Genomic DNA, 14553 nt, shown 5'->3' on the forward strand with positions numbered 1-14553 from the left:
AACCGGTTGAAACCACCATACCAAGGCAACCACCATTGAGGCCAATGCCCTGAAGAGCAAGAGAACGACGAAACCAACGCTCAGGGATCTGAGAGAGACAACAACGAGGCCAGCACCCCAGAGTTGAAGAGAGAGTGACGTCATTGACTCGACGTGGAAGAAAAACGGCAACAACTCGACCTAGAAGAAAAGTGACACGACGATGTCAAGGCAAGGAGGGCGATGATGGCGGCTGAACGTGGATGAAAATGAGCATGGTTAGGCCCAAGGAAGGGATGACGGCTGAATGTGAAAAACCTAAACACTAATATTTGACGCACGGCTCTCCTCGCGTAGCGAGAGAAGCGACCAAGTGGCCAATTCATTCTTATGTTTTCCGATGTTGATCTTTATATTCTTCAACAAATACTAGGCTTAAATCCAATGGCGGAACCATAAATTTATTTAGGGCATGGCTAAATTTTTTTTTCTTGGCTTCTTCTATAATATAATGTATATATATATATAAAGTAAAAGGCAGAGAATGGTGAAACATTCAAAATACCAGAAAATGCCATTAATTAATGCAAACATTAAGAATTGAAATTATTAATTAAATGAGGATAATATGGTAAATTCACACTTTTTTATATTAAAAATTTTAAAATTAAAAGAAAAATTAGATAATGGTTCCTATTTTTTTGTAACACAACTACCCATTATTATTTTTAATTCTAAAATAAATTAAATTTTTTTTAAAAAGCCTCTGCAGGCGTGGAAGCGCATGCGGAGAGGCTAGTATATAATAGTTCAAATTGTCTAGATTTTTTTTTGGTAGGGGGCTAAAGTCTGAAAATAGCATAACTAAATGCAAACAAGGCCTATAAACTAGTTAAATTTAGAAATTCTTTTTTCAAACATTAACATAAATAAGTACAACCAAACCGAAAAAAAACATAAATCAGTAGAACTAAAAATTGGAGCCAATGTTCAATTAAAAAAAAATTGGAGCCAATTTTTTAACAAACAAACAACAAATGAGTAAAGATTAAAAAAACAAAAAAAAAACTTGTGAAGAGGTAATACCTCATACTGCATGCAGATTGGGGAAGATTCAGAGCTTGGTACCATTAATTTAATGATGTTCTAATATATTAATGTTGTATTTGAGTTTGACTAATGACAAACAATAATGGAGCAGTCAAAAAAGTGTAAGTTGTGCTATTTTAATGTTTTACTTTTCCTTTTTTAATCTTTTTGTAAGTTATGTTTGTATGGTCTTGTCCCTTTCCGTGGGCTAGAAAAAAAAAAGCGCTATGTGTTAGGGGTGGGCATTAAGAACGGAAAACCAGAACATCGAGCCACACCGGATGGAAAAAAACCCGAAAAAAATGGTTTTGACTAAAAATTTAAAAAATTAGCATTGAACCGATTCAAATTGATTTCGGTGCCGATTTCACACCTGATAAAACTGCATTAGATCCAACTGGACCGAATTGACTGTGCATTTTTAAATAAATAAAAAAAATTATTTAAGTCAAATGCTAAATTTCTAATCCCATAACTAATATTTCCCTAAGCCCAACTTCAAAGCATCTTTTTTTTCTATGCCCAATCATCGCTCTTTGCATGAAATTGGATCATTCGTGAATTTTTAAGCCCAAAAAATAAAATTCTAGTTGGAATTTGTAAAATTTCTTTTAACAATATCCAATCTGAAATCGAAAAAACCGAAAACAGCACTAGAACATGTTTAAACTGGACTGGCCGGTTTCATAAATTTTTTTCACCAAAATTGAACTGCACCGCACCAATTGAATAGTACCAGTTTCAATTCCAATGTAAGGTGGAACCGGACCGGACCTCACCCACCCCTACTATGTGTGGCTATGAGGTAATAGGCTAATATTTAATTGTACTGTTTTATTTATTTATTTTATTTTATACATTAAGAGTAGAACTCAGCACCAAGTTAAAGCCCAATACAATCTCTTGGTAGTTCTGCCCTTGCTTGAATCCCTATTGCGGATAGACCCTTTTCTCTGACAAAGCAAAACTATATCTATCTAGGGAGTTTTTGGTTTTTAATGTTCCCCTATAAACAAAAACAAAAACTCTGTTTGCACTTGGAAGCAAGAGAACATATCCGTTTTTTCTTTTTAGAAAACTTATACTTGAATTATGCTCAGATGCTCACACCAAATTGTATATTTTCTAATGCCACGTCCATTTTCTCAGCTTTGACAATGCCACCCCAAGAAAAAGAAATTATTGAATAGGAATTCTATAATAAGGGTTTTGGAATCAGTTGAGTTGACTTACTTAATTTGCGTGGGGTGCAAGTGGATTTGGATGAATATATAGAGCGCACAGTTCATATCCTCATATCAGCATCTGCAAACTAAGTCAGACTTATAAAATTCCCAGTCAAATTGTCTCATTCATTTGTAGTACCTGAATATCTGGTCTGCACATTGAAGGTAACAACCAAATTGTTTCATATCCTTTTCTTTCTTCCTTTTTGGAACCACATAGTCTTCTATAAATTTTTTGCTAAAAGCCACAATTTTTATGCATCCCATTAGTGTATAATGTGTTTCAGTTATACCATTTGTATGAACATCAGGCAAAGCTAGCCAACACTATATGGAGGAATTGGAAGCTAATTCTACACAAATGGCTCCGGTACCTGAAAGCGCAGGAGACAACAATCGGTTGCAAGAAGTTTCTGGGCTTATAAAGGATGCTGCTGATGAAGAGCTAAATCTGAAAGCCAGAATTGAAGGGGCTGAGAAGCTGCTTGCAAAGACCAGGCAAGATAAACTTGAGCTAACTGAAGGCATAGCGCAAAGGGTGGTATGTTAAAATGGTCTGCAATCTGCATGAATATATGTGACTGCATTTCCTAATTCTTAGCTACTGTGATAGTCTCAACTTCAATTATCAAACAAACATGATCATGAATGAAAATTGCCACATCTTTATGAAAACTATGTCAACAGTGTGATCGGAGCTCTACCCTTCTTCCTCGGTTGGAAAACTTAAATTGGCATGAAACAGAACTCGGATACTTCTTGGCCCGGGAGAGGAAGAAAATGAATATATTGCAACTATTTCTGCTTGGTTTCGCAAACAAAGCTCACCAAGGAAAACCAATTAAGCCCTGCTTGCCAGGAGAAGAGATAGCTAAACATGTACGTTGTTTTCTGATTGTTTCTTGATTATTTCGTTTCTTTTTCACTTAGCCCTTTTGAGTTTGTTAGAAATGCGGACATGGTTTCAGAAATTGAATTTCCGGATGGGACATGGAACCAACAGTTTGGCTGAGGAAAAACAGCTTCTAAAACAGATCATTGTGAGCCCGAAGGAGATCTATGTGAGCCCGAAGGAGGGTGTTGGTTCATTTTCCTCATTGGAAAATGAATATTATGTGCTTTCTAAAAGTGTAAGATTAAACATTAAAGATTAAGTTTGCTTAGAGTTAGTCATTTATTATACCCTGTAGGCTGTATGTTTTCTTATTCTTTGGATATATATATATATATATATTTTTTTTTTCCTTTTGGACTGTTGAAACAGAGTTGGTGGTTGATTCAGAGACTATATCATACAACTCAGAGAAAAATAGTTCAATACCACCTAAGACAAATCCACCAACTTAAATGGCGAAGGGAGAGTTTGGCAGTTCTATTGCTAAGGCAATGGGATGAACTTATTGCTGCTGCCAATGCTGCTGCCAAGGGAAAGATTTGGGATTTTTTGGGTTCAAAAAAGTCCTTACTGGAACAAATCAAAGTAACACACAAAATTCTAACTCATCAGATAGTAGGGGAGTTTGAATTGTTTTCTTTAACTTGCTGATTATTTGCTGTTATAAATATTTGCAGAAAACTGTTAAGGAGATAGATGGATTAACTGAATTACTATTGGCTGTGCGGCAAAAAATTAAGCAAGTTGAGAAAGAACTGAAGGTCATTGAGAAAGATATAGAGTCCTTGCAGCAAAAACTGCAATCGATGGATCAGAGGAAGGGTGAAGCACACCAATGCATTCTCAAACAGAGAAAACAACTTTTGACCAAAAAGAAAAAAACAGAGAAAACAACTGAGTGATGAGACATGATGAGTTTATTTGGTGTGTTAAACGTTAATGAGAACAAGACTTTGCCACTTGGTAGTTGACAAGTCCTCATCTCAAGATGAGGAACTCCACCCACCAAATACCAAACTACAATGTCATCGTAAGAGATTCGATTCGAGCCCTTACATTTAGAGATTATGTATTTAATGTAATTTTGCAATGTACAATTATTCTAAAGGTATTACAAATTATGTTTTTTTGCTTATCAACAAAAAGGGAGATTCGAAGTTGAAATTTCTTACGTGTCCTTGATACATGTGTGACCAGATAAATATTATATTTGATAACATACTGTGTATCGTTAAAACAAAAACAAAATATTAGTGATTTTTTTTTTTTTTTTTGCCCATCATGCTTCAAACGACATGTAGCTTTATTATGGTATTTAGTACTGAAATCAAGATTTCCGCGCGCATCTTTAATTAATTCTTTATGCCTTGGCGTTTGCCAGAGCTGTTTTGCTGTCATGTCCCAAAAGTAAATATCTTTTTTAATGTCAGCACCCAAACCAACAGAGTAACGTGAGGCCGCAAGCAACAAACCCCAAGCACCCAGAAAGCAACAGCCTTTTTTGTTCCCCAATAATCAAGATTTCAACTTTTTTGGTTTTTTGTTTGAAAATTTTTAATTTTTGAGAGAGAGGGATCATGTGGGAGTCGATCTTTCTAACGCTGGCGGCGACGGCCGGAAACAATATCGGAAAAATTCTTCAGAAGAAGGGCACCGTCATTCTTCCTCCTCTCTCTTTCAAGCTCAAGGTACTCCTCTTTTTAACCTTTTGCCCTTTCTGCATTTCTGTTATTACTTTCATTCATTTTTGTCTTTGATTCTTCGATTGTTATTCAAATCCCAATTATCAGACACAGATACACAGACTGTGTGCTTTGAATTTATGGAATTGAATTGGGTCCAATTCCAGGGCTTTTGTTTAATTTCCTTGTAACCCAATTTCTGGGTTGCATGATAAAGCATTGAACGAATTACTAATGGCGTGGGCTCATGCGTGTGTGTTTGTAGGTGATCAGGGCGTATGCTTTGAACAGAGCTTGGTTGATAGGTTTTCTGATGGATATATTTGGAGCCTTGCTCATGTTGAGAGCATTATCTCTTGCTCCTGTAAGTGCCTCAACTCCAAGCTAATTTTTTATTTTTTTTATTTTTATATTTATAAATTTAAATTTTGTTCCTCATATTTTCATTTTCATTGACATTCAATTTGTTTACCCATTTGTTTGGGTCTAATTTTGACGTTTACAGTTTGTGCTAAAGTTATTTCAATTGGTGATTAAATTTGATGTTGCGCCATTATATGCCTTTTTACAGGTATCTGTCATACAACCCGTTTCTGGGTGTGGACTTGCCATTCTTTCAATCTTTTCCCATTTTTATCTGAAGGAAATTATGAATGCTGTTGACTGGATGGGGATTACCTTAGCAGGCATTGGCACTATAGGTAATGTAAGTTCTTCAAAATACATGAAAGTTAAATCGCCCTCACAGAGAATTGATCGTGTATTTTTCTCTTTTAGTGTTTATAATCTGTGCGAGATTCTGTATTTGCAGGAGTTGGTGCCGGAGGTGAGGAGCAAAAGGCTTCTGCTATATCTATTTTCCATCTACCATGGTTGGCAATTGTAGTCGCCATCTTGTTTGTAGGTACCTTATACTATGCATCATTTGATGTTTATGCACAACTATGAGTGTTGTTCCCAGACTGTTCATGTTACTAGAAACCAGCATTGCTAGATTTTATATTGTTAGTCAAGGGCATGTGTCTATATAATGCTTATGATAATCCAGATATAGTTGGATACTTGTATTTATGCACTCCTTTGAATAGGTACTACTGAATGGATGGCTACGCATCTACAGACGTAAACGCAAAGAACAGGAGTTGGTAAATTGATTTATGCTTTTCATATATCTATAGTGTTTGAGTATGGTGCCCTCCACCCATTCACATCTGCTTGTGGTACAGATGGAATATGACGTTGTTGAAGAAATTATATACGGCTTGGAATCTGGCATTTTGTTTGGGTATGATTCTCTCTAGTATAAGTTAATTTACTCCTTAACAGATAGGTTCATCTCTCTCATCTTTCAGTTTTAGGATGAAAATTATTACAAATTGTGCGTCTGTATGTGCACAAGGTTGAGTTTTAATAGTTTCCCGTGTTTTACGTTGTATTTGGCAGATTGTACGAGTTAGAGATGTGCATGCTAGTACAAGTCAATAATGTGTTTAGCATATCAATTCAGTGATGTGTACTTTATGTTACAGTAGGCAAAAGGCATCATACTTTCACATTCTATTAATTAGTTCTGTTCTTGTCTGAAACAGTTACGTTATTTTTGGAGAGAACTGAAGCAAATACTTTCTTTATGTTTACGTGCCTTTTTTCATCTGAAAAATCAATTTCATTATGTAGAGAGCAGAGGACCTTTTATTAGTAAAATCATGTAGCTGCTTCTGTTGTCAAATCATGCTTAAAATGATATGTGCACATCTTAATGCAGGATGGCATCTGTAATATCAAAGATGGGATTCGTATTCTTGGAGCAGGGTTTCCCCAGCATGCTGGTTCCTATATGCCTGATATTCAGCATATGTTGTAGTGGTACAGGGTTTTTTTACCAGGTATGTTAAACGTTTGTCTAAGTTCAGAGTTTCATATCCGCATGTTCACGTAAATTGAATGTCGGCCACATGAAATGCATTTATAGTTTTGTAAGTTGGTTATTGTTGTTAGTGAGTTATTCCTTTTGAACAGACTTGGGGGTTAAAGCATGGGAGGGCAATTGTGGTGTCTACATGTGCTGCTGTGGCATCAATTGTGACTGGTGTGCTTGCTGGAATGCTTGCTTTGGGTGAAAGATTGCCTTCAGCCCCAACCGCTCGTCTTTCACTTGTGCTTGGATGGTAAATTAAGATACTGACTTATATTTTACGGATCGTTTTTAATAAAAGAAAGCTCTCTAAATCTTAGTTTTGGACCTGAGGATGTCCTTAAATCAAATAGTTTTAAGGTATGGTGTATGTGCCATGATCATCAGCTATCATTCTTCGTTTAGGAAACCTGAGTAGCACCTTCTTTAGATTTCTGTCTTCATTTTGATGTCGTGGGGTAAAAGTGGTCCAAACTTATTGGATGTCATGGGGTAGCAAGTATGCGGTCCAAAGTTACCATATGATATTGTTCTTCTCTTGGCATGCATCCATATTTCGTAGAATTCATATAGCTGTCCGCATTCTCAATTTACAACATTTATTTCCAGTGTTTGAAGTGCTTAATTGCATACAAGTCTTTTCTTGCGATAAAACTTCCATTTTTTTCTCTACTGCAGGCTATTTATAATTATTGGCGTGATTTTGCTTGTGAGCTCGACACGGCTGGTGCGAAACCTTCCTCGGCCTTTACGGCATTTTATCCATAGTGGTGTTGATAAGAACTTCAGCCAGAGAAAATCCGGGTCTATCCGCACTAGGGATTCGAGCCCAAGCACTGTTATTCACACAGCAACTCTGCATCATTTGATACCAACTTCGTCTAAAGAAAAGGCGTGATTTGATTAAGTCAGGGAGATTGTTGTATATGCACAAAATTTCTCATATCGGCGGACTTGCATGTAACGGGAAGCAACTCCTGGTGGTTTAGGCAAATCTGGTGTATAGTAGAGTATGCTTACAGACTTCATCAGAGGGCATGAAGTTTTTGAAATCATTCCTTTTAGGGAAAATCTGTACTCTAGTATTTTGTGAACATTTTGATGTCTAACATTTTTCTCGATTTGGTATTCTTATAAGTTATATCTCATTGTTTCTTGCGTGCTGTTTGTTCTCCTGAAAACCGTGCACCTTTCTTAGACATGATTTTCTGTTCTTTAGTGTCGATAACGTTATAATTGATTCAAGTAAAGTTACAACTAAAGAAGTCAGCAATCTTTTAATGTCAATGACGTTATAATTGATTCGAATAAAGTTACAAGTAATGAAGTCAGCAAGAGCACGACCCCTTTGCAACGAAGTTTGAATATCTCTCCCCACAAGTTAGATTAATTTAAAGTAATTTATATCATCGCTTCGCCCCACAATTTAGATTAATTTAGAGTAATTTATATCATCGCGTCGCGTCTATTTGAAAATGACAAAAAGTGGGCAAGGGTCAGAAATAAATTGACGAACATAAGACCACAATAGAAGGGACAATAATGCCTAAAATAAGACACGAGAATGGTTACAGAGAAAAAGCTATGGAGGGACCCCTCTTGGCTAGGACCCAGGTGAATAGTTAATTACCTCTGCATTCACGTCATGGGACGGCCTCTATTCACCCACTCCACTCCAAGCAACAAACAGCCATTTTTGGCTTAGCCTCTTGTTCATGACATAACTACACCTCTCCACGCTTGAGGTCCACCATGACTTGGATTGGATTGAGCAACCTCTAGTGATAAGATCCATTATGCAAGACCCTAATCACATCCATGATGGGGCACATTGTGCTTTGTTAGGGCACAAGTGTCATGTCACCCACCTTTTGTAGCTGTCCTGTTTTCCTATTTGTAGGAAAGTTAATCACAGAGAAGATGTTTCAATAGTAATGCATGTGGCTTGTTTGGTACTTCCATATATGCATATACGGCAAATATGAACTGGGTTTTTCTACCTAAAAAGTGACAAATATGAACTGGGTTTTTCTAAAGTGGCAGATCAATATGCTTCCCATGATTTTAGACAAGTTGGTTTGCAACTACTCTGTTTTTTCTCTCTAAAGGCAAGTTCGCTCCTTTCCCTTTGAGGTCTTAAAACAAAAGAAAAAAGGAAAAGAATGATGAAATTTAACAAACACTAGAATCCAGAATGATTCTATTCCATGCACCCAAACACAAGAAGGGGAGGAAGGCAGAGAGAGAGGAGGGGCCCGGATTGGATAACCTTTCTCCCAAAAGAAGTCGATACTTCAGTCTTCGTGTAATGACTTGTAGACCAAATAAGTAAACACTGTCAAGAACATCTTTGTGGGTCCTAGCAGAAATCAATAACTTTAGGACAAAACCAATTATTCTCAACTCAACCATCTTGTCATAAGGAGCACTTAATTCCACTTTGTCAATGTCATAATTCATGTGCTTTGTGACTAAAATTAGGAATCACAATCACCAAGTTACCTCAAAATGCAGAAACAGCAAGGATAGGTTTAATAAAGATATTGATATGAACTTAGTTGATCACATATATTTCAACCTCCATGCTAATTTCACAAGCAGTTTTGTTTTATAAAAAATTCCCCAAATGGAACATGATGCATCTTCTCTGAAGCATTCTTGGGCACATCGCTCCTGATGGTACAATGTGCAAGCTTAAAAATAAAAGTTCTGGGATGCCTAAGCTCAACAGCTTCCCCAACATATAAAGTTGTATACCGTCATCTACCGAATCCAATGAAGCCTCTGTATTGTAGGACCATCTCCCCAGGCACTACACCAGAAAATTCTGTACTATTAAAACTGTAAATAAAATCTTTCCATTTCTAAGTACGCCCTTGAACTAGTGGTAACAACTAAACATGACCATGGAATAGTGTTTCGATCGACCTCAAACAAAAGTATGCCATGAAACGATCTGAAATTAAATTAAAGGAAGGACAAAGTACATAAGAATGGAAAGGTCCATGGTCCCATATAAATAGATTCTTCCACACATCTAAAGTGTTAATGAATCACATTAGGAATCAATTTAGGTGAAAGACCTATCACCAATAACAGCTTCACCTTGCGTTTTCTCGGCTTGAGAGTTATCAAGTTGCTCCATTTGCCAGCTTTCATGAGAAGCAACATGTTCATGGGAAGGAGTGTATTGCTGCCAAAGTACACATTGTGGATTTATTAAAGCTTTTTTTTTGTTGTTTCCATATCAAGAAACATTTTTTCTGTTTAAAAACAAGCAAGCCCATTCATCAACAAGTGGAAAAGAAAAGTCAGGTTATCAGTATACCTCCATCTTCACCACAAGTTCTTTGGCTGTTGGAGCAGAGACAACTATATGCCGAGCACATGGCTTGATGAAACCTTCTTCAACACCATTGTCAAATAGTGCCAGCAAGGAATTATAGTACCCATCAACATTAAGCAAACCAACCTGTATGGAGTAATATGAAGTTACAAACTCAATTAGTAGGAAGCTGAGCTGATCATATATGTTCAAATTTGAGAACTGGTACGCTACCGGCTTCATATGAATCCCAAGTTGGGCCCATGTTATTATCTCCAACAGCTCTTCCATAGTTCCATATCCTCCTAAAACCAAAAGTAATATTGTACTAAGCACAAGCAACTCACTTACATAAGAATTGCAACACCAAGTTACAATGTATTTAAGGTACTGCCTTGTAATTTATATAATAATAAAAAGTAGGGGGATTTTGCCATGTAATTACCAGGAAGAGCAATAAAGGCATCAGCTTCTTGAGCCATAGAAGCCTTACGCTCATGCATGTCTGTAACTGTTCTTACTTCTCCAACAGTTGGACCAGATATCTGTCAAAGTTATTCACACAAAAAAGATCACTAAAACTGAGAAAAATAATGAGCAAATTTATTTCCTGTATCCACTAAGAATGAGCACTATGATCCATTTAAACTGTGAAAACATCACTCAAGCATTTTAAGAAATTTTGTTCTTACTGGTTCTGCTTCATAAGAGTATTTTTAAGATGAAAAAAAAAATCCGGGTAGTTAAAAATAAAACAGCATAAATCAATCAAGAACAGTTCAATTTAAGAATCGACCGTAGAAGGCTTGGAGGAGGAGATGAGTATATGGATAACAAGAGATACCTCAAGAGGCATGAGAGCTTTTGGAATGACCCTGCATGTAAAAAGCAGGTAAGAATTTATTAAGTGACACTATTGTGATCAACAAACACCTTGCTTGAAGCTTGAATGAATATAACACGATTATGAATTAAAAGACCAAATAATATTATAATTCAGAACACATAAGGTTTCATTTATACCCAAGAACATGGCAACCTCCATCGTACACTGTCTGGGATATTAAACCCATCAACCCGACACTTCCCCCACCATACACCAAATCTATCTTCCTCTTGACCTGTAACATACACCAACAAAGTAGACGACAAGTCAATTACAGATCATTTTTTAAGGGAAAATTAAGCATAGAAGACAAAATCGTAGAATATCCCCGTTCAATGTATTAGAGACTGATTTCAACGTATCTGTGTAAAGTCGTATACTTTTAGTGTTCCTGGGCACAAATTAGCCCAAGATAATTCCAATGGCCTATTACCAAATAGAGCAAACACAACCTAAGAAAGATTTAAGAGTGTAAGAAAAGAAACAAACCAGTTCATTGCCCAACTCAAGAGCAGCATCACTGAATACTTTTCTGCGGCCAGAGTTGCTTCCACAGAACACACAAATCCTCTTGAACTTGCTCCTTGCGTTGCTCTCTTCCATTCACAATTGCTACTTTTTTATATATATAATTTCTAGTCAATCCCAAAGCATTTGAGAAAAAGAACTGAACCAAAGCAAACCAAAGACAGATGGTAAATTGTTACTTTAACAGCTAAAGCCCAAAACTTTTTCCAAAATCAATAGAAAAAGAGAGAGAAAGAGAAACCATACGAGATGGGTTCTTTAAAAAGACAATTGGGTTGATTCTAAATTGGTATAAATCAATCAAATTCGAGAACTTGATGGATTTTATATACCCGGTGAGTGAAGCAAAGGAAGCCCACATGCTCCATTACCTTTCTAACCCGACGTCTGTTTGTCGGCTCTCTGGAAATATGGGAATAAAGAACAGTGAAACTTTAATTAAAATAATAAAAATGAAATAATCTCTTTGTTTCTCTCTCAAATCAAACAAAATAATCGTATTTTATTCATGGAAATTGAGAGAAGACAGATTGCACATAGCTGGGATTGCTATACTTCCCACTGTTAGACTTTGACTTATATATACAAGAATATTATGGTAAGTTAATCATTTGGAAAATATTAAATTATATAAGAACACTTGAACGTTTCCTCATAGGAGAACAATTTTGACAATCTGCTGTTTTGTGTTTCTTGTTTGCCAATATTTTGTAACGACGTGACTAAACACGTTGCTTAGTTTATGTATGCATTTCCGCAGTCCATAGGCCATTGGATTGGATATCTGTCATTCTGTTTGAATTTTGGGCCATACTAAGATTGGGTTTTTGTAAGGAACTAATTTTGGGCCATTGTTTGTTTGTACTAGTGACTGAAAGCCTTTTTCTTTTCTTTCATTTTTGAAACTCATGATCTGATATTTACTTAGAAAATGTAAGCAAAATGCTTTTACGTGACTCCAACGTACATAATTTAAAGTCATTTCTCTCTTCGCACGTTCTTTTAAATTATCTTAAAAAGATCGGATATATTGGAAACAAATTCAAAGCTTCCATGGAAATTTGTTGTCGCACACACCCCTCAAAATTGTTTCCCAAATTGTATTTGAGGGATGATATTATATAGGTTTAGACGGAGGTTGCAAAGTATTTGTTAAAGAAAAGTTTTGTTGTGGATAAGATGACAAATTGACAATTCGCCGAGGGTCAGCTGCATACGAGAGAGGCGGAAATTTGTATGTTTTGCATACAAGAGTTTGTCTTTGCTATCTGCATATTTTTAGGATTAGAAGTGGAACAACCTTGACCAACCGAACCTAAACTAAGGGAGGACTTTCCTCTCAATTCCTAAACTCAAGCATTCTGTTTCGCATCTTCCAAATGACTTCTGTTTCCCAAATCCATTTTTTGGTTTTTGGGAAGGAAACATCAAAGTAAACAACATTGCGGAACAAGGAACCCCTTTTGAATTTCAAAACCAAAGGGGCCCCTAGAAAAGAAGAAGAATAAGAAAAAGAGACCAACAAAACCATGTAAAGAATTTGAAATTTGCAGATTTCAACCTGTTTCCCAATTTTGTTTTTGATGTTTGAGTCCTCATGGGAAGAAGAATTCCCGCGGATGAGACAAACCTGCTAATTCATCCGTTGCTTTCGATATCATTTTTTGCTGCTGGTATGGCTGCCACCATTGCCATGATCACAGCTCTTTGTAGCTTTACAAGAAAACGATCACCGCCTCCTTCTCAATCCCCTGCTTCCAACACAACGGCGGAAACAGATGCAGAACCAGCAACAATGGCAGCTGCGGGAACAACGACAACAACACCTCAGCAAGATTCAGAAACAGATCAAGAAAACGAGGATGGAAGAGAGAGTAAAGAACTGCCTTTGCCTCCGCGGATGAGGCACTCAGGACAGATTGATTCTACCATTAACAACAAGGCACATATGAAAAAGTCTGCTTCTGAGAGAAGACTGTTGTCGAATTTAAGCCTGAAATTGCCAAGAAGCTTGTCAATGGCAAGGAAAGATAAGGTGAAGGAGGAGTATAACAAACGAAAGAACACCAAGTTGAAGCAGGAAGAGTCCATCTGGATGAAGACGATCATATTAGGTGAGAAATGTAAAGTGCCAGATGAGGACGAAGTTGCGATTTATGATGCTAAGGGAAGAAAGATCCCAGCATATCACCCCAAAAGTAGGCAATCTTCTTTCATTGATCCAAGCGCAATACCGGACCAAAGAATGAGAAAAGTAGAGATAGAAAACAAAATTAATCAAGAGAGAGATCACAAACAAGAAAACAAAAATCAAGAAAGTGATCAAGAATGATAATAATGTTAATGTCTTCAGGGTCATCATGTACATTATTCATCTTGTTTTGTTTTCTTGGAGTGTATAGTTAATTGGTTGATTTGTTTTCAATTAATTCTTAATTCATGCTGCACATCTCTCTCTCTGTATTTTTTTTCCTTCTCTTTTTCCAGTTTTTCGGTGATCAGAGAATGGCAAAGCTTCTTTTTCTCTGCTGCTCAGCAGCTCAATGGATCAGAAGCAGAAGGTGACTCTCGAGTCTTCTGATGCCTGCAAATCTCAAGGTTCCAAAAAAATTATTATTTTGTTTGCAGAGAAGATCACCATGTCACAATGTCACAGAAGCAAATATAAAAACCTCATTCATAATGAACTAAGCACTAAGAAAAGATTCACTTTACTACTAAATTCCAAGTGAATCCCCATGGAGGTCTCCAAGTTTTCTATTAGATTTTGATCCGACAAATTGGGATAAGGATCTTTTCATCTTGTTCCCTGAGCAGCAGTGAACATGGAAACATCTGTACACATGCAAAACAGCTTGTTATAAAGAAATTGAGTACCCACCACCTAGACAAATAGAGGATTGGTGGTCGGCAAGCAGAATTCCTTTACCTAAGCGAAGAATTCCTTTATTTTTTAAAAATAAATTAAAAAATTCAACAAAGGCACCTAAGACTCCACGGTGTCACGGCCTGCATGTTGAAGGCCCAA

General features: G+C 36.6%; 3 protein-coding genes across 8 annotated transcripts; 2 read left to right on the top strand and 1 right to left on the bottom strand.

The window, feature by feature from the left end:
- The first annotated feature begins 2198 nt into the window (after positions 1–2198).
- On the top strand, positions 2199–4353 carry LOC107880468 (uncharacterized). 2 transcript variants are annotated; one of them, XM_089046555.1, is made up of 6 exons: positions 2199–2459; positions 2582–2835; positions 2982–3173; positions 3263–3424; positions 3559–3774; positions 3867–4353. In XM_089046555.1, the coding sequence occupies exons 2-6, from the start codon at positions 2626–2628 to the stop codon at positions 4089–4091; spliced, it is 1005 nt and encodes a 334-aa protein (XP_088902681.1). In that variant the 5' UTR covers positions 2199–2459; positions 2582–2625; the 3' UTR covers positions 4092–4353. The 2 variants fall into 2 exon arrangements, with proteins under 2 accessions (XP_088902681.1, XP_016647480.1); XM_016791994.2 differs by having other exon boundaries at positions 2606–2835.
- Positions 4354–4533: 180 nt separating this feature from the next.
- Positions 4534–7949, top strand: LOC103320581 (magnesium transporter, putative (DUF803)). Its single transcript, XM_008222282.3, has 9 exons — positions 4534–4877; positions 5137–5235; positions 5443–5572; positions 5683–5771; positions 5960–6016; positions 6098–6156; positions 6637–6757; positions 6891–7039; positions 7465–7949. Exons 1-9 carry the CDS (start codon positions 4767–4769, stop codon positions 7682–7684), a joined length of 1035 nt encoding a protein of 344 aa, XP_008220504.1. The 5' UTR covers positions 4534–4766; the 3' UTR covers positions 7685–7949.
- A 1362-nt stretch (positions 7950–9311) lies between these two features.
- LOG8 (Putative lysine decarboxylase family protein) lies at positions 9312–12179 on the bottom strand. Of its 5 annotated transcripts, none has more exons than XM_008222280.3 (9): positions 11897–12179; positions 11487–11664; positions 11135–11232; positions 10956–10986; positions 10557–10656; positions 10346–10416; positions 10115–10258; positions 9892–9979; positions 9312–9598 (listed from the first exon to the last, which is right to left on the bottom strand). In XM_008222280.3, the coding sequence occupies exons 2-9, from the start codon at positions 11598–11600 to the stop codon at positions 9546–9548; spliced, it is 699 nt and encodes a 232-aa protein (XP_008220502.2). In that variant the 5' UTR covers positions 11601–11664; positions 11897–12179; the 3' UTR covers positions 9312–9545. The 5 variants fall into 5 exon arrangements, with proteins under 5 accessions (XP_008220502.2, XP_008220501.2, XP_088901298.1 ...); XM_008222279.3 differs by having other exon boundaries at positions 11772–11905; XM_089045172.1 differs by lacking the exon at positions 11897–12179 and having other exon boundaries at positions 11487–11838.
- Between the last annotated feature and the right edge of the window lie 2374 nt (positions 12180–14553).

This window comes from Prunus mume, linkage group LG2 (genome assembly GCF_029339155.1).
Source record: "Prunus mume cultivar Tortuosa linkage group LG2, ASM2933915v1, whole genome shotgun sequence".
Lineage (NCBI taxonomy): Eukaryota > Viridiplantae > Streptophyta > Magnoliopsida > Rosales > Rosaceae > Prunus > Prunus mume.